At 38.3% G+C, this 22463-nt stretch overlaps 1 protein-coding gene across 5 annotated transcripts in view; it reads left to right on the forward strand.

Moving 5' to 3' along the window:
- WDR37 (WD repeat domain 37) overlaps positions 1 to 22463 on the forward strand; it is a 48416-nt gene that overhangs the window by 19567 nt on the left and 6386 nt on the right. For all 5 annotated transcript variants that reach the window (XM_087712516.1, XM_014056765.2, XM_087712518.1 and 2 more), the window contains 6 exons: positions 1695 to 1830; positions 2037 to 2108; positions 2886 to 2930; positions 3319 to 3395; positions 7148 to 7385; positions 9710 to 9851. In XM_087712516.1, coding sequence (XP_087568642.1) covers positions 1695 to 1830; positions 2037 to 2108; positions 2886 to 2930; positions 3319 to 3395; positions 7148 to 7385; positions 9710 to 9851 — 710 coding nt within the window. The remainder of the gene's footprint in view (positions 1 to 1694; positions 1831 to 2036; positions 2109 to 2885; positions 2931 to 3318; positions 3396 to 7147; positions 7386 to 9709; positions 9852 to 22463) is intronic.

Here is a 22463-nt window from a genome sequence, read left to right on the forward strand (position 1 = left end):
TTCAGAGGGCGCACTATTTCATATTTCATAACTAACACAGCTTTTTGTAGTCCTGGAACAGCAATCTACACTGCCTGTCCCGGTTCAGCGAGTCTTCACTGATTAATCTCATCTAGCCATTCTTCCCAATTATAACATAAGTAACAATTTTCATAGTGATTTCTTGATGCCTACACAAATAGCTCCAAACAGATGGTATTATTTAACATATAGAGAGTACCTACTAATAGTACATTACTGGGTTGCAGCTGATCCAGAATTTGGTCTAGCAGCTTGAGTAAATGTGGTTGAGATGCTGCAGATTTTAGCATAAATCATATTAATGACATAGTAAAGTTCTTATATGATTTCCGTCCAAACACTTAAATGATGAAGATGTATATGTAATATAAAGGTTAGCTGTATTCCCAGTCTTGCTTATGTGGACTGGAGAACATTACACATCAGGATCAAAATGAAGAAAACATTTTGCATGGAATAAAACTGATGCTGTTGCTTGTTAACATGCAAAGACAAAGGCAGCCATTGAAAGACCAAGAGTAGAACTAGTTTTCTCCACCCATCTTTTTCTGATAAGGGAAGTTGAATGATTGAAATGAGAAACCATTTCATGTCCTCCAGGGGTGGCCATACCTCTGATGTAAGGTGTTCTGAGTATCTTGTTCTTTCTCAAACCATTTTGGCAGTGACTCGTGGTAGGCCAGATAGGGTTCTTGAGAACAGTGAGGAACCTGAGGGCAAGACCTTGCTTGAGGCCCTACTGACTGGGGGTTCTTCATTCCTGCTTATTATGCTACTGCATCACTCATGGAATCCCCTTTCTACCCATCAGACAATGCAATTATTGCACAAAAACACTTTGGATGGCCACATTAGTGTAGCTTGTATTAGATTAGTTTGCTCCAGCCAAGAAGTATTACTGATTTACTTCTTCCAGTCCAGTGACCCAGCATTTATCTAATCCAGTAAACTGATAGTCCTGCACTGCTAATCCTTGCACACAGGCTGTGTCACTTAAGAGTGTGAACTGCTGCTTGCTTCTCCATGCTGATTTTTTTTCCAATATAGCAGTTCCAACTTGAAAGTGTTTTCTTCTATCCACCCGATACATTTATTTATCTAAAGATAGTAAAATAAATCATTCTTGCTTTCATGTTTCTCTTATTATTTTAAAATTTTGATTGTATTATTTCTGTGCTGCTTCTTGAAAAAAACATTTCATGTCACACAAAAGGAATTGGTCTGAACTTCCAAGTTAATATGAATACAACTTCATATGGCTCTGAGCTTTGAATTTTTACGCATCTTTTTCATTCTTCCCTCCTAACTCCTTTGAGCTAGCTGCGTTTAATAAGTTGGCTTGTATGGTGCATACAACATATTATAGAAGAAAAAGAGAAGTGCTCTGCAGATTATACTTACTTGTATTATCATAAGATATGAAAAAACATATCGGAAGTTGTATGCTTTTATTATATCCGAAAAAGATTCAATCTGGCCAAATTCGTCTGTTGTACCTACATAGAACGGCATCCTAGCTTTATTCAGGACAAATTTGGTTCCAGAGAATATGCTAAAGCTTATGCATCCGTTGATTTGGCTACAGTAGTGCTTCAATGGTTCTTACTTTATGTGTTGCAAGAGTTTGGGGGTAATTTCTCTACTTATCAGATACCTGCCTTTTGTCTCCTTAGATAGTCTCCAGTTTCAAAACAACAACATCCAGGGCAATATGTCAGCTAGTGAAAGAGTATATTGGTCATCGAGATGGCATTTGGGATGTCAGTGTCACAAAAACGCAACCTGTGGTGCTTGGGACAGCATCAGCTGGTAATAATCCTATCTATTGTTTCAGCCACAGATTGTATTTTGCATTTCTAATGATTAGATTAGAACAGATCATAGTCTAGTCTTCATTTCCTGATTATCTATCCATCCATCCATCCATCCATCCATCCATCCATCCATCCACATCCATCCATCCATCCATCCATCCATTATTTTAATTCCTCAATTCTTTTTTAAAATTCTCACAGATCATACTGCTTTGCTGTGGAGCATAGAGACAGGAAAGTGTCTTGTCAAATATGTTGGACATGCTGGATCAGGTAAGAATAAATAACTGTTGGTGAATAAGAACCATGAGGGGAAATTATCTGTTATAATTGCATATGTATTGAGTAAGTGACTCTTCTTGGAATTTGTGTACAGTAGGAGTTTAAGTAGAGAGTTTAAGAACATTTTTGTGCAGGACCTTATCCATTCTGTGTGCCCTTTGGGTGTCCCATTTCAGTAAGCATGAAAAGTAAGTAGTTTGCTACCTTTTGGACATGAGAGTTATTAATAAGATAAGTTCTATCTTTTAAAAAAATCATTATTACATTACAAAACTAAATAGTAGAATTCTGCCATGTATCATTTCAGACAGAAAGAGGAATACCAATTTTTAAAATATTCATGTAAAAACCTTATTGTTCCAAATAGAAGGGCAAATAATAGTTTTTAAAATATTTGTTAAAAGCTTATTGATAGAGATTGTGCAATGATGATTCCATAATGTACTCAATTCCACAGCAAGTTCTTGTCCGATGTTCTTATGCATGGAATCATTCCCTCAGGAACCTTAGCTCTTCATGGATCGGGTAAACTATTCCTTCTGTTGAGAGATTTTGTCCAGTGGTGCCATATGAAGTTGGTTTTTCTCTCAGTTGTTATGTTTCTATTTTGTTATTCCCTCTTTCAAAAATAGCTTCATTCTTGATTTTCTTTAAACCTAGCTTTTCCTGTATAATAAGGATAAGTAGAGAGATGAATTTCAAACAGGAAAATTAGATATTCTTCTAAATTTGTTCTTCTAACGTATGTTTATTTTTTCTTTAATGCAGTAAATTCCATAAAGTTTCATCCAACAGAACAGGTGTCTCTTACAGGTATGTAAATGGTGATAAATTATGTTCACTCGATACTTGAGAAAAAAATGTACCTCCTAATTTATTTCAGATTAAGTGGGAATAGGTTTATAGTGCACCTGGGATTTTGGTATTGTGGAAAATCCATTCAAGTTTCTTTCAATGAACGAGAGATGTTCATTCTTTCTGTTCAATATTTATATTTCCAGATTGGAAAAGCCTGCAGGACGGCTTTAAAGACTAGCCTGTGTGTACATTGTAATAATTTAAGAGGGCTTATATATTAGAAAAGAAAGCAATTAGGAAAGAGGAAAGATCACTTATACATATTGCTTGCTTCCACTCCTCTCCTGCTTCGGAGAATTAAAATCAAAATAGCTGTTCAGAGAGTGTTAATTTTGTTCTACAGCTTCAGGAGATCAGACAGCTCATATTTGGAGATATATGGTGCAGTTGCCCACTCCTCAACCTACCACAGATTGCAATGTAAGTTATGATTTCTAGTGTGACTTTTGGGGTTTTTAATGTAGTGTTTATCTCTGCAGATGGAAATTAGTTTTAGAGAAAAATGCACTCCCCCCTCTCCCCCCAATTTCATTCATATCAGGGATGTAAAACTTGTGGCCCATAGGCTGGATGTGACATGCGCTGGTTATGCCCACCCCCAGTTTAGCGGAGGGGAAAAAGTTATGATACATTAAATGACAACAACATGACACCGCGAGTTTGACATCCCTGATTTATATACCGTATTTTTCAGAGTATAAGACGCACTGGAGTATAAGACGCACCAAGGTTTTGAAGAGGCAATTTTTTTAAAAAAGTAGGTAGGTAGATAGAGGGATAGAGAGGGAGAGAAAGAGAGAGAAATACAGTAGGTAGGTAGGGAGAGAGAGAGAATAGGTAGGTAGGTAGGTAGATAAAGGGATACAGAGAGAGACAGAAATAGAGAGAGAGAGAGATAGAGAAGTACAGTAGGTAGGTAGGGAGAGAAAGAGTAGGTAGGTATGTAGATAAAGGGCTAGAGAGGGAGAGAAATAGAGAGAAAGAAAAAATAAAGAAATACAGTAGGTAGGTAGGGAGAGAGAGAGTAGGTAGGTAGGTAGATGTTTCCAGGTGTATTTATCAAAGTGTTGGAGAAGGAAATTGCTGACAATCTGCAGCACCTAAGACAGTGGTTCTCAACCTTCCTAATGCCGTGACCCTTTAATACAGTTCCTCATGTTGTTGTGACCCCCAACCATAAAATTATTTTCGTTGCTACTATGTAACACCAGGAGCCACAAAACCTGGGTGGGTGTGACCAACTCAACATCACTCCCATCCAGTCACATGACATCCCCCCCCAGACATGCCTACCAAGGTTTCATGGCTCAGTGTTTTCTGTGGGAATAGGGTCCCTCTCTCTTCTCTCCCCCTCCCTCTCATTTCTGTTTCTCTCAATTTTTCCTCTCCCTTTCTCTTCTTCCTTCCTTCCTTTCTTTCCTTCCCTTTCCCTCTTTCATTTTCTTTCTTTCTCATTGAATACAATAGCAAATCCAAAATAAAGCTATTAATTGTAGGAAATTGCTTCTCTGTAATCTTTTCATAGTGAACTCTAAATTGATAGAAGCTGGCAAGCTTGTACCAACAGCAATAGGATATATATTTTGATTTCTTTTGAGTTTGACAATATAATATGTTATCCAAAATTATAAATAATCTTATTTTCAGATGCATTTTTTTGCCATCTCTGCTATTTTCTTTTTTAAAAAAATCAGCCTTGGCTTCCAATTTGTGCCTCTGGCAAACTACAGTTTTCTTGGCAAGAGATCTAGCTTGCCATTGCTTTCATCATAGGTCTGAGAAAGTTAGTTTGTTTCTTTCTTTTTTTCCCCTTTCTTTCCCCCGATTTGTTTCCCCCTCTTCCCTCTCTCACATTTATTCTATCTATCTATCTATCTATCTATCTATCTATCTATCTATCTATCTATCTATCTATCTATCTATCTATTTATATCTTTCTCACCTTTTCTCTTTCATCTCTTGCGCATGCAAGCAAAATACCCTCCTGGGCCAGGATCACGGCGGCAGGGACAGCAACTCCTTTCGTTGCCGCCACTCAGAAGTGAGTAGCTGGCTGCGCTGCGCAGGAGACTCCTCAGCGCCAGACTCAAGTTGGTCCCTTTCGTGTTGACTCAGGAAAGAGCCGGAGCAGCCGTCTCTGGATGTAGAGAGGGAAGAGTTCCAGAGCCCTGCGCAAGGAGAGCCCTGTGCAGGACAGGAGAATTGGAGCTCTTCCCTCCCTGCACTCAACCAGCTGCTCCTCCCCATTCTCCTCCTTCCTGAGCCAACACGAAGGGGACCATGGCTCACGCTTACCTGAGTCTGGCGCTGAGGAGTCTCCTGCGCTGCATACCCAGTTACTCACCTCATTGCACAGTGGCGACAGCGGGAGGAGAGTCATTGTCCCCTCCTCCTTGATCCTGGCCCAGGAGGGTATTTTGCTTACGTCCGCGCACGCAAGAGATAAACACAAGAAAAGGACTGGAGCTCTTCCTGACATTGAGTTGCCTACAAAGGACGCGGAATCGCAAAATCAGGTGAGAGGCTCGTGCCTTCTTGGGGCGGAGAGCAGATTGCGCGATTGGGTCAGCAGGGAGTCGCAGGACAGCTAAGCATGGGTAACAGTCTTAATAGGAAATCTCAGCATACGCGCATCCCATGTTCCTTTATTTTATTTTATTTTCCCCGCCTTGTTTTACGCCTCAGAAATGGTATCTCTTGGCTTCCGTAGCTCTGCTCATCAACTTCCATCACTCTGAGCAAGCTGCTTTCCCAGCGTCCTCTGTGCTGCACAAGTGACTCTTTTCCCCCTCCTCGCCTCCATTCCCGCTCCTACTCCCCCCCTCCCACACACACCTCTCCTTCCGCCGCGTGGAGAACCCGAGCCTCTCTTCCCTTCGAGCTGGCTTCTCGCCAGCCTCTCCGTGTGAGGCTCCTCGGCGACCCCTGTGAAAAGGTTGTTCTACCTCAAAAGGGGTCGCGACCCACAGGTTGAGGACTGCTGACCTAAGACTTTGTTTCTGCTGGCATAGTACTTGATCAATGTAATTCTCATCAATAAGTTAAAAAAAAGTTTTTGCACTCTGCAAACCTCCCAAAAATGACCCGTTTTTCGCAAAAACGGGCCCGTTTTTAAAAAAAAGAAGAATAGCCTTGGGGGAACTTGCAAAATGCTCTTGGGGGGGCAAAAACAAGCAAAATACAGCCTGTTTTGCCAAAAAAATGCATGCATAGTCTTATGGAGGCTTATAGAGTGCTGTTGGGGGTTGGCGGGGGCAGAAATGGCCCATTTTTTGCTCATTTCTGCCCTCCCCAGTCCCCAGAAGCTGTCTGAAAGCCTTCCTAAGGGTATGCACAGCCATTTTGGTGAAGGGGGCGGGGCTTCGGGAGGCAAAAAATGCTGTATTCAATGTATAAGATGCACCCAAATTTTCAGCCTCTTTTTTGAGGGAAAAAGGTGCCTCTTATACTCTAAAAAATACGGTAATTGGTGCGTTGTTGAATGCCTTATTTAACAAATAGTGGTCTGGCAACATACGGGCATAACATTCTGAAATCATGACAAACGTAGCATCAGTGGAAATTAATATGTGACACTTCATAAAATTATGAAATCATACTTTTAGTATTTATAGCAATTATATTGTTTCTTGGGAGAGCTGACCTCATCAATTTTCTTGAAACACTGGTAGATTTGCCAATTGCCATTCAAATGTAGAGCATGACTATAGGGTGGCTTGTTGAACCAACTTAAGACTTAGACTTAATCTTCATAAATGTCAACGTCCATAAGGCAGTGACCGTTGCATTGTGAAGGCCAGGGGCAGGACCTTTATAAATGCTTTAAAGGAAATCTCCTTGGGATTATTTAGAAAAAGTGCTTTTATCCATGTACTTCAGATGTCCCAAAGGACCAAAATAGTTTAGAATCGGAAGAATAGCATCCTGATAGCAAATAATAGGTAAATGAAATAGCATTTTGTTTGCAAAATTCATCCAATAATAAATATTCCTTTCTGTGTTTTCTGTTCCCAAGTATTTATACACAGTATTCTCTATTAAACTTATGTCTCTTTAGAGTCTTCAACAGTTTGTCTTTCCGTGTCTCATATTATCCCAAGCACTTTTAAGTTCTTCTCAACCCATCTATTGTGGCAAATTTCATGCAAATTAAATATTTTCAAAATTAACAGCAAATGTCCGGTGAAGATGAAGTTGAGTTCTCTGATAAAGATGAACCCGATGGAGATGGAGATGGCTCAAGTGATTGTCCCACCATCCGAGTTCCTTTGACTTCCCTAAAAAGCCATCAGGGTGTTGTCATAGCAGCTGATTGGCTGGTTGGAGGAAAGCAAGCAGTGACCGCTTCATGGGACAGGACAGCCAACTTGTATGATGTAGAGACATCTGAACTTGTGCACTCTCTGACAGGTATCTTTTTTTGGGGGGAGTTTTATCTCCATCTCTCCCCCCCCCCCCTATTGGCTGATTGTTGATCCTCTACTTTTCTGTAGTGCAAACTTTTCTTTGATAGCAAGGAAGGCTGAATCCCAACATTTATGACAATTGTGAACTTCCAAGATGTTATATGTCATTTTGCCGCTTCTTTGAAGTCAGTCATTCTTCTTATCTTGGATACTTGGGAAACCATATAATCTGAACAAGAAAACTTCAAAGAGAAAAATACTACATTTTCAAGGCTTTACATATTTATTAGGTATTTCTTTTCTTCAAGTTTTAATAACTTCCCTTGTACAGTCTCAGCAGGTGGTAGCATTGGACTGCCTTTTGTTGCAGAGGGAAAGCTAAGCAGGGTTAGATCTGGTTGTCACTTGTATGGACCACCACCAGGAAATCCTAAGAATATAAACTTTCAATGTGTGTGTGTGTGTGTGTGTGTGTGTGTGTGTGTACACCTATGTATTATGTGAGGCTACATGAAATAGCAATGGTAACTTCACTGTTTTATTTATATATATTGTAAATTTATATAAATTTTTGAGTGGATTTTTCTTACAAAGCAGGAATAAAAATTGGCATTAATATGGGGTAGTGTTGTTATTTCCAATCCTTATAATTATATAGTTATTCCTCTATAGTTGATACATAATTTTAGTGACACTGGCTTTATCATTGCAGGGAGCAATCTAATTTTTCTCTTCACTAGATGTAAAAGTGCAAAAATATCTGCCTGATTAAAAAAAGATTCTGCGTAATTGTCCTTGTTAAAATTTGGTTCAATAAAAGAATACAGTGAAATTGCAGCTCATTTGTTTTATGATTAATGAAGTAAAGCACAATTGATGCCAACATTTATGTTTGTAGAGAAGTTGGATGTTTTTGATTCATGCTCTAAATCAAGCAGTTTCAAAAATGATTGTACAGGTTTTAGCAATATCTATCTTAGCAATTGATTTTCTGTGGATTGGTGATGGTATGGAGTTTTTAGGGTTACTTTTGCTGCTTGAAGTGTTGGTAGTTTTCTAGGTAGTTTTCTTGTTCAGATTATATGGTTTCCCAAGTATTCTTCTACTGTAGATAGCTTTCCTAAACCAGGAATGGAAAAAATGATGTGCCTAAATTACAATTTCTAGCATCTTTTACTATTAACTATGCTTCCTCAGTTGCTGGAAGTTCAACTCTATCATCTAGAATAGATATTGGTAACTTTTCGGTCTACCAATTACACTTAATCTGGAGGTACTGTATGTGCTAGATAAGGTATTAATGCAACTTGTAGAACAGAATTTCAGGGTCAGGAAGTTAATTTCTTTTTGGAAAAAAATGCAAACTAACCTTTTCTAGAGCCAAATATTCCTGCTTTCCAGCACTCTGGCTCAAACTGATGGAGACTGCACTACCAATTTTTATACCATAAAAATGAGTTAGGAAAAATCTAGACACCAGGAAAAAAAGTGTATATGCCCATTAAGATATTTGAAGACTTCATAGCCATAGCTATAATCTTAAACTATTCCTTGTTTTCAAACCTTGACATGATAGATAGAGCTAGTGTGTTTCTACTGGTGACAAGTTTATCATTTTCTGATAGTTTATTGGTAGATCATATGATTGCAACTGGATATCCTAAAAGAAAAATTAGTTGACACACAAATGTTGCAACATTATGATTTTGTAATCCTAAAATAAAACAAGGACTAATTGCTGTACTTTAGATTTGCTATAAGTTATATAATTATATGTCACTATAACTATAACTTTATAAGCAGTAGTTTTAACAACCCCAAATTAAACTTCATAGAACTCAAAAGTTGTTTAATATTAGTGTCTGAAACTTTCTTTATAGAGGCAAATTTGGTAGCTGATCTAATATGCAAAAATGCTTTTGCTATTGTCACAGATACAGTATTTAATATCTTATGATAGCAGGCTGCATTATGTGTTTCTGAAAACATACAAGAAGCGATTTTCAGATAGGTACTCAATTCCCCCCCCCCCCCGAATATCCATCATGTTCATAAGTCACATCAGTACAAGAGTGACAGAAGTTTGTTCCCTTACATTTTTTAAAAATGTCTGTATTTAGATGAAATGTGGAATTCCATTCACATTGTTCCAATAGGAAACAAGTAAGATTGCGACAGAATTTTAATCTGTCTTGGGCAAACTTGTTTTGCCAAGAACATTTTGGTAACCATCGGAACATAATTGTTTCTCTGATATTCTTCATTCCCATTTTTTGTAGGCAGGTCCGGCCTTTTCAAAGTTCATAATGTTTTGTTTTGTGGTTTTAGGACATGACCAAGAACTTACACACTGTTGCACTCATCCCACCCAGCGCCTTGTGGTAACTTCATCGCGTGACACAACCTTCCGTCTATGGGATTTCAGAGACCCTTCGATTCACTCCGTGAATGTCTTTCAAGGCCATACAGAGTAAGTGACAGCTTTGTCCTAGAATTTTTTTTAAAATGGGAATTGTAATTGTAATTAGTCTAAGTCTTCTTTTTCCTGTTTGGTGGCCTAATTAAAGCTTTAATAAATGCTGAGGAGAAGTAAGTTACATCCAGTTCAATCATGAAAGGTTGCATACATTTTCAGGTATTTCCTCTTAAAATATTATGTCTCCATATAGATCAATTTTATTAGACTTTGATCAGCAAATAAAACAGAAAAATGAGGATAGAATTAAATAAACAGGAATCCAGATTAAATGTTGCTTTGTGTTTTATCATGGAATATACCGCTTATGACTGTTCCAACATTCTTTTTGGTATGTGGAGCTCCTTTTAGTTATTCAGTAATCTTTTTATTGTATATTTTGATATATTTTTATTTCCCTTGATTCATGGGCATTTGTTTGTTTACCTGTTTGCCTTTGTACATCTTAACAATTTACTTTTATAGATAAAATACCAATTACACTAATTAATGTAATTAATACTTCAATACTTAAATCAATTTTGTGTCAAAAAGATCAAGAATCTTTCATTTTTACTATAATGATCTATTTGTATGCTGCTTTCTATTGATATAAATCATGAAGAGTTGATGTCAGTTTTGTTATCTTTGGCAGTGCCATGAAGCCAAACATGTGAATGGTTACTTTTCCTAATGTCATGTTTCTTGTTCAAGGAGTTCTTGTCTTGAAGAAAATGCAGAAGCACCTATTCAGTTATTAATTTTTTTATAGGAAGTCTGGGGGAGTATTCTCAGTTTCTTTATGGAAAGAATTCAAGGTCAAGTAATAGCTTTGTTATTGGCATTAAAATGTGACAAAGAACATAGATTTCTCTTTTTAATGTCTCTAACACTGCATTGAAATCGGCATTGTCTGATTATAGTTAGTTTCATTGATTTTATAAAACAATTTCTTTTAAAATTTGGGAACTTAACTTTTAAATGGCAAAGAATGCTTATTGATTTGAAAGACCTAGAGAATATCATATTAATCTACTGGTTTTATTTGTAGAGAATGTGTATCTAAAAAGGCTGGATTAAGATGTACCCTTTGATACATGTGGAAGACATTGTATAGCTGGTTCTCTATTATTCTCATGAAAAGGGAAAAAATCAAATCTTTCTAGATTTTTTTGTTCTGTAAAAAAATAGAATGGCTTGTTCTTTCCTTGGACAAGTGGTCAGCACATTTTTAAATCACAAGATGTAAATTTAAAGCTGAAATGTAGTAAAACCCACAAACAATTTTTTGGGCATTGATTTTTCCCCTCCAGCAGATGGCACCTTAATCCTGTTTTGAAACTCAAAATGAGAAATTCTTCTTTCTATGTTCAATCCTTTATAGTTTCTGTGAGGAATGCCATGCTTAATCATTGACTTTGTTGAGTTTTGTTTTTAAAGTTTTATGAGCATATTTCAGTAGGAGTGCATTGATTTAAAGTTATGTCTTCGAGGAAAAGAAAAAAAAAACCCAGCAATGAGAAATAAGCACATTTTCTTCTGTGGGATGTGGTGACTTTATATCAGATGGTGATGGTAATGAACTTTCATGTGATATTAATTGAATATACATAATGCTCAGAATTAATTTGCTCTAATAAAGCTGTTGTGTAGGCTTAATGATACAGTGTTGCTTTGCAACCAGAGGTGTCAGCTTCGATTGTAGCATCATTAGGGAGCTTGGAAAAAATGCACCACAGCCAGTGACTACAGTCAGTGTCCTTGGCCTAGAGATAGTCCTCGATTTACAACTACAATTTGGGCCAGAATTTCTGTTGCAAAGAAAGATGGTTGTTAAGTAAGTCATATACCTATTGTAATCTTTTTTGCCACAGTTGTAAAGTGAATTACACTGCAATTGTTAAGTGAATCATGAGGTAGTTAAGCAAATTGGGATCTCTCCCATTGACTTTGCTTATTAGACGCCAGTTGGGAAGGTTGCAAATGGTGATCATATGACCCTGGCACATGGCAATGGTCATAAATACACGCCGAGTGCCAAGTGCCCGAGTTTTGATCACATTGACCCCAGAGATGCCATGACAGTTGTAAATGCAGAGATTGGTTGTAAGTAACTTTTTAAAATGCTGTTGGAACTTGAAATGGTCACTAAACCTGTACTCGGTGTATACACATGACTGCATATCCTCTGACCCATCCAACATCATAATACAGTTTGCAGACGACACAACGGTGCTGGGTGTCATAACTGGAGGGGACAAATCAGCATACAGGGAAGAAGTCTAGAAGGTATCTGGGTGGTGCTCAAAAAACAACTTGCATCTAAATACTAGTAAGACAAAGGAGATGGTGCTAGAAGCACAGAGAGGAACTGTATATCGAAAGGGACTGTGTGGAGAGGGTTTCCTCCTTTAAATTCTTGGGAGTGTTTATTAGTCAAGATCTCACATGGAAGAACAACACATCCCTGGTGATTGGAAAGTCCCAACAGAGACTTCATTTCCTTAGAGTCCTGCAGAAAAATCAGGTGGAATAATGGCTGATGACCTCTTTCTATAGGTCCATGATAGAAAGCGTCCTCACATACTGCATTATAGTATGGTACACTGGTTTAACTGCGGTGGATAGGAAGGCACTACAGAGAGTGATTGACTCGGTACAAGAAACCATTGGTTGCCCTCTAACACCACTGGATGACATCTCCAGGTCTCGCTGCTTTAGCAGAGTAAGGAAGATACATAGAGATGATTCACACCCTGGTCAGTGTCTCTTCGCACTTCTACCATTGGGCAGAAGACATTGAAGCATAGCCAGCCAAACAAATAGGTTTAAAAATAGTTTCTATCCTTAGGCTGTCAGACTCTTAAACACAACCCCAATCATTCCAAACACACACGGAAACGTGACTAGTTTTTCTTTTCTTTTCTTTTCTTTTTTCTTTTCCCCTAATTACTTGCATAGGGATTATTCTTTATACTATTTATGTTGTTTGTATTTGTGGTCATAAATTGCCCCATTGGGTTAAAACCAATTTCGTTGTATTTATTTTGTACAATGATAATAAAGGCTATATTATAAATGAATGGTTGTAAGTGGAGGACTATCTGTAATTCAGTATCAATTTTTCAGTTATTATTTTCAACAAGCATTTTGGAGAAGAGGAAGGCACCTGATCAGTGGGGCAGAAAAGTGAGACTTGAATAGGTCACAGGATTTTGTATGAAGATTAAGGCAAGTTATGTGCAAAAATATTAGAACTATGGGGAAAGAAACCAAAAATCTATCCAACTCAGTTCCTTTTTTCTTAGAAACTAATCGGTAGGGATTGTACCACTATCAGGACATGGGTTGAGTAATGCTGCCCCACTGATGTTTCCAGCAACTGATATTGTGGAATTTATGGTTATAATAATTGGTAACTACTAGTAGCCCTATTTTTCATCAGTCTATCCAATATCCATTTTAACTATTATAATTGCTTCAAATTCCACTACTGCCGACTTTGAATGTCTCAAGGATTAAACTCAGGCTCTGTTTGTTTTTTCAGTTTCATTTTCGTCCGCCTGGTGCGCCAGTTGCGGCCCTACCTGAACCGGGAGGCTCTCACAACAGTCACTCGAGCCCTTGTGATCTCTAGGCTGGAATACTGCAATGTGCTCTACATGGGGCTGCCCTTGAAGAGCATCCGGCGACTTCAGCTAGTCCAGAACGCGGCCGCGCGAGTGATCATGGGCGCACCACGGTTCGCCCATATAACACCAATCCTCCGTGAGCTGCGCTGGCTACCTGTTGATCGTCGGGTGCACTTCAAGGTCTTACTCACCACCTATAAAGCGCTCCATGGTAGTGGATCTGACTATTTGAGAGACCGCCTCCTGCCAATTACCTCCCTGCGTCCCATCAGATCGCACAGAGTAGGCCTCCTCCGAATTCCATCCGCCAGTCAGTGCCGACTGGCGACTACGCGGAGGAGAGCCTTCTCAGTTGCAGCTCCGACATTATGGAACAACCTCCCCGTGGAGATCCGTACCCTCACCACAGTCCAGGCCTTCCGCACAGCCCTCAAGAACTGGCTGTCCCGTCAGGCCTGGGGATAGGATTACTCTCACCCCGCCCGAATGTTGAGTGAATGTTGTGTTTTTATGACCAATTTCCTTTAATCACGTTTCTTTTCTTTTTAAGTTTTGTCTTGCACCCCCTTCCCTTTATTGTTGTAAGCCGCCCTGAGTCCCCTCAGGGAAAAGGGCGGCATATAAAATTGCTAAAAAAAAAAAAAAAAAAAAAAAATTATCTGGCACAGGATTTTATTTTTCCTTTTTATGATTATTTAAAATGGTTTGAATGCATTGTGGTTATTATCAGTGAATCTAAGGATAATTCAGTGTTTGTTACATTGCAGATCATTATATATTAAAGGTGGCATATCATCATAATTTCAGAAAAAGACTTTTTTCTGAGGCAGGACTTGTAGAAATCACACATTGATGCTTGTGAATAGGGAATTTCATATGTAAATGGAAGGAAGTATTTCCAAACTCATTTCTAATCCAAAGATATGAGACCGGTGTCCTCATTTTCTATTTTTATTTCAGAGAACTGAATTGCAACTTTTAAGTAACTGAAATTAAATTTGCAAAAATAATGACTTGACTGGCTTCAATCTTCTTTTTGAAAAAGGTCTATATTATATAACCTCAAATTAATGAAGACTTCCAGATGAGAGAAAGAAACAGTTACCTTAAAATGATAGATACTAATCAAAAAACGAAGGGATAATTGGAGTTAATTTCTTTGCTGAAAAGATAGTAAACCTTTCTCCTATACTGAATATTGTCATATGTTAGCAAGCTCCCAGTTTTTCTAAATATCTCAGCATCAGTATCAATGTTGATTCATATTTTTAAAAATTGTTTAAAAATACTGACTTTTTTGCTCTAATATCTTGAATTAGTAGTGTATAGAAGAAAGCTTCAATTTCATTGGTGGTAGTTTTGCTTTTTATCCCCACTTAAAGCCACACCAATAGTTAACTTCGTATAAAGGATACTTGTGTTCTTTGTATGACATGTAAGTGTTATAAATATTCCTAATGAATCTTGAAAGTGTTGAAAACAGTAGTACTATTGCTGCATAATGTAGTTCTTAGAAATAAATATTACATATATCCGAGTAACACATTTTTAGTGTTTGTCATCTGCAAATGTTGCACCATGTAAAAACCCCATAACATTTTAAAGATAATTATATTGTTGACTGGAAAATCCAAGCATTCATGGCTTCTGATACTATGCAAGTATGTATTGGAATGAATGATTAAATGAATCAAGGTTCCCCCCCCCCAATCTCCCCCTTTTTAACTTTAAATATTTTATTCTTGTTTTAACTTCATCCAACTGGAATATAATATTTATATGGTTTTTATGTTTTAATTGTACACCACTTAAAGGAAGATGGGCAGGTTCCAAATTGGATAAATAAATAGATAAAATATACAATTTAGAACATTTATTTTTCACTGCTTCCTGGAAGTTGGCCCTTTTATATTTTAAAAAAAAGGTATATGTGTATGTGTGTTTAAAAAAAGCTCTTAACTCTGTCTAAAATGTCATGCTGTGTGAGTGAAATGGACACCACAGTGTTAATTTTTCCCCCAAAGCTGTTCCAAGCCGCACTCTGCATCACCATTTCATGGTCCAGCATTTTCTGCCTCATATTTTCTGCCCCCACCTCCTCCTAACCAGCCCCAGTGTGAAATTTCAGCAGATTGTTATGCAAAACAGTTTTGTGTCTCTGTGTGACTGGGGAGACAGCTGTTAGTCCTAATGAGGAGTGCTAGCATTACAGTCTTTCTGTTGATTGAGACCCACAGAGGGAGCAGGATATTCCAGTTCAGGCAGTGGTGTGTGGTGAGAGAATGCCACTCTGTCAGCTGGAAGTACATGCTCTGGTGCTTCCTACGACAAGATAAATGAGTTTTGCTGGGGTTTGGCAGAGTCTGAAGTTTTTCCGGAATGGTAGTAGCACACCAAACTCCCTTTGGGGAACCCACCATATCAGGGTGTCTTATGAATAATATCTCTTTGCCAACTTTTTTTTATGCCCAAAGATACCTGTCATCCATTGTTGAGTTATTAAAAGCCTAATGCCTTTTAGCGTTCCATTAACATAGAGCCTAATGATCTCTTGTTGACATTTTTCATTAATTTAGTTGAAGAGATGTTAACCACACTTTTAAGTTGGCTACAGCTGCATAAGAAATCCAGCATCCATTGAGAGAAAAATAGAGGGGAAACGTTGAACAACCTTCGCTTCCATACTTCGTTAAACTTTTCAGATTCAAGTGCACTTTGAACAGTATTTTTCATCATTAAAGCTCCAAAGAAGTGGCAAATGCATTAACTGAATACTCTATTTAACCTCCTGCTTTCCATTAACTTGGTGTTTACACCTCAATTTGGTGGATAAGTTAAAAGTGCTGGCCTCACTCCTGTATTGTTTGTCACTGGAGCAATTATGTAATAGCCTAATGTCAAAGCCGCAAATTATAGTAGTTGAAAGTTGCATTAAATTGGAACAAAAAACCCACAATACATTTTTTTAAAAATTAATACCAGGCTCTCTTAATGCTGTACTGTGAAGTATCATTTCTGGAGGATTTAAATTCGCAGGCTTTGCTTAATTAAATGTGGTCATTAAGGGATTGTTTCAGATGCGTTTATGTAGTTGGTAAATGATCCATGAGAATTTTTCATGCTTTGTGAAATAAATGCACTTATTTATAAAATTGTATGACCCCCTTTATCTGTTTATCAATCTACTTATCAAAGTGGGAAGATAGCAAAACTTTAAAAATAAGCAAGTATGTTTTAGGGTAAGCTTCTGTAGGCAGATGCCTACTTCATTTGATGTATGAATTGGAGAATATTGAAGATATTAGTGAAATAGTGTGATAACCGCACAATGCAAATCACATTTGTAATAATATGAAGTTCTGGTTATTGACAATATTTTTAAACAATCTCAGTTGTGGGCAGCAATGAGATGTATGGAGAATCAGTTTCTCCTTGTTCCTGAACATATGATACATAAGTGTATGTATAGTCTAAATTATAAACAACAACAACAACAACAACAACAAATCAATCTTGGTCTCAATTCCTGTCAGAAGAACTTGTGTCACATCTGTTGTTAGATTGGAAGTAATCTTTAAGATGTCTTGGCTTCTTGCAATAGATTAATAAACTATTCTTTTATTTGTTTTTTTTTAAAGATCTTTCTTTCATGAGCTGGGGATTTTGATGAAAATATTTATGAAAAATATTTTGAAAAATGACTTTAGGTTTTAATCTCTCCCTCCCCAGCGGAAATATTTGTAAATGACAATTCACCAACATTTAAAATAAGAGCATTGTGAGCCAATATTTATGATAGATATCAAATATGACTGTTAATTTCAGTTTTTTAGAAATAATTTTGGTGTAGCCATATCCTTTCGTAGATTGCCAGAAAAAATATGGAATGCATAATCTCCTAATTATTGGGTATGTTTGTCACCTTTAATTAGTTATAAAAATAATAAAGGCAGAACATAAATAAACATTTAAAATCTTTTGCAAAAGGCAAAGAGCATTCTGTAATGCAATTTTATTTTATTTGCATAGCATTGGCATAAGCAGGTTTCTATGTATATTTATATCAATATAATAAATTTAAATTGAGATATGATGCATGCCACCAAGTTATCAGAAAGACTGTTGCTGGTTTTATCTGTTTGATCTCCTGCTTTGTTATCATGGTTGATGGTCCCCTTGCAGATTCCTGTTTTCTTTCTTTCTTCCAACATGTTTTATCTTTAAACTATGTTGAATTCAGCCCTTCAGAAAGAGCATCACTCTCTGAAAAATGTAATTCACGGCTGCTCTATATTCTGCCAGTATTTTTCAGAGCTTTGTCTTGTATGAACAAATTTTTATTTTTATCTGATTTTTAAAAAAATTTCTATGTATATTTTTTATCAGGGCCAGGGTCTATAACTATAATTGTTGATTACAGCTAGTGTAAAGTAATAGTTAAGGTGCTGGACTGGGGATGAGAGACCCAAGTCCTAATTTCTCACTTGGGTACGAGGTCAGTTAGATGACTTTGGGCTAATTCCACTCTCATTGGGGGAATAATGGTCTACCAACCTCACTGGACCTCATGATAGAGTACAGTCTGTAATCCTCAATGGTGGATTGTTCATGATGGAGAATTAATAGCCTCTATGTGGGGGTACGTCACTATGTGTATAATAAAAAAATAAAGACTATTTAGTGCCACATGCTGTTAAATTAAATGCTATCTAATTGCAGTTTCGGTTGGTTTAATGCTTTGTATTGATCTCAGTCGGAGGGCTTAGTAGTTAATTTTCCTTGTACAGTCTCTCTGTCATCTGCCCCATGTCAGTTTTTCCTTTGCCACTGTTTGCGTTTTCTTTCAAGAAATACTGAAATAGTTCAATTTGCTTCCTATTTTAGTGTTTCTTAATATTGGTAACATTTTGCCATTTCTATTTTCCATTTCCGCCATTTGGTCATATGTTTAATTTCCATTTTGAATATGTATTTTTTAAAGTTCACATTATCCTTCAGGTTCCTTCTCTGTTTTTGAAGGTTTGGCTTCAACTCATTTAGGGCTTCAAAGGCTGAACTTAGAATTTTAAACAGAGCCAAAATATTAATTGGCTGATTGTGCACCTGCTGTACACGACTGGAGGAAAATAATCCTTATTTTGTTCATTTAACTTTTCCAAATATACTCCCAAAGCAAGATAATTGCTAAAGTTCAATGGATGCAGAGATAACTTAGACTAGATCTCTGGGAAAGGCCGTAATTGGTAATCATAAGATATCCCCTTAGCATCTGAGGAAATTGGTAGATCCAGGGCCACCTTCAAATTGTCTCTTAAAATCATTTATTTGGGTTGAATTTTAGTTTATTTCTCCATACTTGTTCATAATTTGTAAAGTTTACTACCTCTCTTGGATCTGCAGATGTGAGTCAAATGTAATATACATATTAATGTTTGGGGGTTTTTAATAGAAATTTTCTTGGATTAGTTGCTTATTTTAGCTGCATTATTGTTTGTCAGCTACCCGGAATCCTTTGGTGTTTGGAGTAGCCTTGAAATGCCATTAAATACCCATACATTTCATTCCAAAGCTTGAAGAACAATTTCATTCTATGTTAAAAACAGCATGAGATGGAATTCACATTTTGTGGAATGGAACAGTAATTTCCTTTAATAAAATGAGAGCAATAACCAAACAAATAGTTGCATTCACACCAAATTTATCCATATTATTTGTGCTTAATGAAAGATACGAAAGGTTTCAAAACAAGAACCATATTATTTTCCTGTTTTTAGCAGCAGAGCCTCTAATTGCTTATCATTGGAAATATCTGGATAATCTTGCTTGAGAAAAAAATAATTGGATAAGGTTTATTCTTTTTCCCTGCTTGAGAAGTCTCCAATAACATTCACCAACTTATAAAACAAAATGAGAAGTGATTATTGACAGGATTTTATCTGTTTTATAAAGGACAAAATGACTTTCATAAGGATGTATGGAAAATTTAAATGGCGTACAGTAAGAGTGTAAAAGCTGTTGTGTGTAATGTAATGTATGGAAACTTAATGTCATTGCTTTGAAATGGTCAGCCATATAAGTAGCTTAAATCAATAAATGAATATTGTAAAAATAAAATAAAATATGAATAACCATAGGCACATGTACATTTTTTTCGTATTTCGTATTTTATTTAACATTTATAGGCCGCCCTTTTCCCTGAGGGGACTCAGGGCGGCTTACAATAATGAGGGGAGGGGAGTGAAAGACAAAATACGACAAAAAGAAAAGTGAAATAACAAAAAGTGCTAAAACACAACATTCACTCAGCATTCGGGAGGGGCAAGAAAATTTATCCCCAGGCCTGACGGGCTAGCCAGGTCTTGAGGGCTGTGCGGAAGGCCTGGACTGTGGTCAGGGTACGGATCTCCACGGGGAGATTGTTCCATAGCGTCGGAGCAGCAACTGAGAAGGCTCTCCTCCGGGTGGTCGCCAGTCGGCACTGACTGGTGGATGGAATACGGAGGAGGCCCGCTCTATGCGATCTGATGGGACGCAGGGAGATTATTGGCAGGAGGCGGTCTCTCAGATAGTCAGATCCACTACCATGGAGCGCTTTATGGGTGGTAAGTAAGACCTTGAATTGCACCCGGAGATCTACAGGTAGCCAGCGCAGCTCGCGGAGGATAGGTGTTATGTGGGCGAACCGAGGTGCGCCCACAATCACTCGCGCGGCCGCGTTCTGTACTAGCTGAAGTCTCCGGGTGCTCTTCAAGGGCAGCCCCATGTAGAGCACGTTGCAGTATTCCAGCTTAGAGATCACAAGGGCTCGAGTGACTGTCGTGAGGGCCTCCCGATTCAGGTAGGGCCGCAACTGGCGCACCAGGCGAACCTGGGCAAATGCCCCCCTGGTCACAGCTGATAGGTGGTGTTCAAAACTCAGCTGTGGATCCAGGAGGACTCCCAAGTTGCGGACCCTATCTGAGGGGTATAAGTTTTGTCCCCCCAGCCTGATTGATGGTACGGTAGTCAAATTATTGGGAGGAAAACACAACAGCCACTCGGTCTTGTCTGGGTTGAGCACCAGTTTGTTCGCCCTCATCCAGTCTTTAACAGCTTCCAGACCCTGGTTCATCACGTCCACCGCTTCATTGAGTTGGCACGGGGCGGACAGATACAGTTGTGTATCGTCCGCATATTGGTGATACTTTATCCCGTGCCTCCGAATGATCTCGCCCAGCGGTTTCATGTATATGTTAAATAGGAGGGGGGACAAGACCGACCCCTGTGGCACCCCATATGTTAGGGGCCTCGGGGACGATCTCTGCCCACCCACCAACACCGACTGCGACCTGTCCGAGAGGTAGGAGGAGAACCACTGCAAGACAGTGCCGCCCACTCCCACCTCCCGCAGTCGTCGCAGAAGGATACCATGGTCGATGGTATCGAAAGCCGCTGAGAGGTCAAGGAGAACTAGGATGGACGCAAAGCCTCCATCCCTAGCTCTCCAGAGATCATCGGTCAATGCGACCAAAGCGGTTTCTGTGCTGTAACCTGGTCTGAAGCCGGACTGGAAGGGGTCAAGATAGTTTGCTTCCTCCATGCATAGGCACATGGTAGTCTCCCAATGCTTTTAAGACCACCTTTCCAAAAAGGAGCATAATATTAGCTATAATCATTGCATTGTGACATCAACATAAAACTTTTTTGTTTGCAAAGTCTAGGAGGGATTTGCATGTTTACCTAGGTTTACCTAGGTACAAAGGACCACATTGGGGTTGAGGGGAAGAACAGTTAGAAAATTGCAGATACTGATTGGAAGAGAAGATTTAAAAGAACAAAGTGGTTGGGTTTAATTTTGTAGAACTAGTTGGCTTTTTAATCATGAGTTATTGTGTACAAATAGTGGTATTGCTGACCAAACCTTTTAAAAATCCCCAGTAAGTGGTGGAAGTAAGTCACTTACAGAGAAGGTACATCTACGTACGGTCTCTGGTCAGTCCCCAACACCAGAAGTCTTCAGGATCTTTCAAAGCAGAGCTGGGAAATCTGCTTGGAGGTTACCTCGGAAAAGAAAAACACCAGGGCTGTTCCAGTCCCTTTTATATGACCACAGCCCTGCTTTGGCAGTGAAGGTATCTTACGCTGTGTTGGATCTTCTATTCTCTGTGGGGGGCTTGTAGTGTTTTCAGAGTTTAGTTGTTTTCTTGCCGATGTTTCATTACCCAAATACATAACCTCATCAGTGCTTGATGATGCAGTGCTGTTTATATATAAGTGGCCTGTCCTGTTGATGAAGTGTTCTTGGTGGTACCTTGATTGGTTTGATTGGTTCTCTGAGTTGCTAGTTCCTTGACTGAGGTATTGTTTACTGTTATTGGGTAATGAAATTCCTGCGGAAAAAGCAACTATGTTTGGAGAAAGCCAGGGACCCCTTGGGGCTCTTTGTAGTTCAACTCTGAGCTTCAAGTATTCTCTTTTATTGTTATTTTTCTGCTCCAGTGAACACTTAGAGCCGCTCAGTTTTGTAAAAAGTTGATTTCCCATATATATCTTTTAATGCAACCGACACTGCAACTTTGTGGTGTAGATTAGGATATAAATGCAAAAAAGTGGAAGGAATAAAATCATTCACATTTTAAGGCACAAATTCAAAAAATATTTGAATGGTTGCTTGAAAGTAACAAGCTTTTAAGAACTTAACTAGATGAATAATTGTAATGCATGATGAAGGAATCAAATCAATTGTCGCCATGCCAAAGAGCGGCACCCTCTGCTAGCATGAATATATCAGTACCTAATGCATATATTTTGGGAGATTCAGTATTCTCCTTGCTCTGAATGTATAGTAATTTTGGAGATCTTCCTTGGTACCAGGGGCCATTTGTAATTGCTTATGCCCCCACGCCAGTTCAGACACAAAGGCTTATATAATTGGGCTCTGAAGGCCTCTAGTTCATGCCACATAATTACCCTGACCCGTTCAGTAGCACTCTGATGCAGCATTTAAAAACTTCAT

The sequence above is a fragment of the Thamnophis sirtalis genome, unplaced genomic scaffold (genome assembly GCF_051295495.1).
Source record: "Thamnophis sirtalis isolate CommonGarterSnake01/CBP01778 unplaced genomic scaffold, rThaSir2_p1.2 scaffold_4, whole genome shotgun sequence".
NCBI classification, from domain to species: domain Eukaryota; kingdom Metazoa; phylum Chordata; class Lepidosauria; order Squamata; family Natricidae; genus Thamnophis; species Thamnophis sirtalis.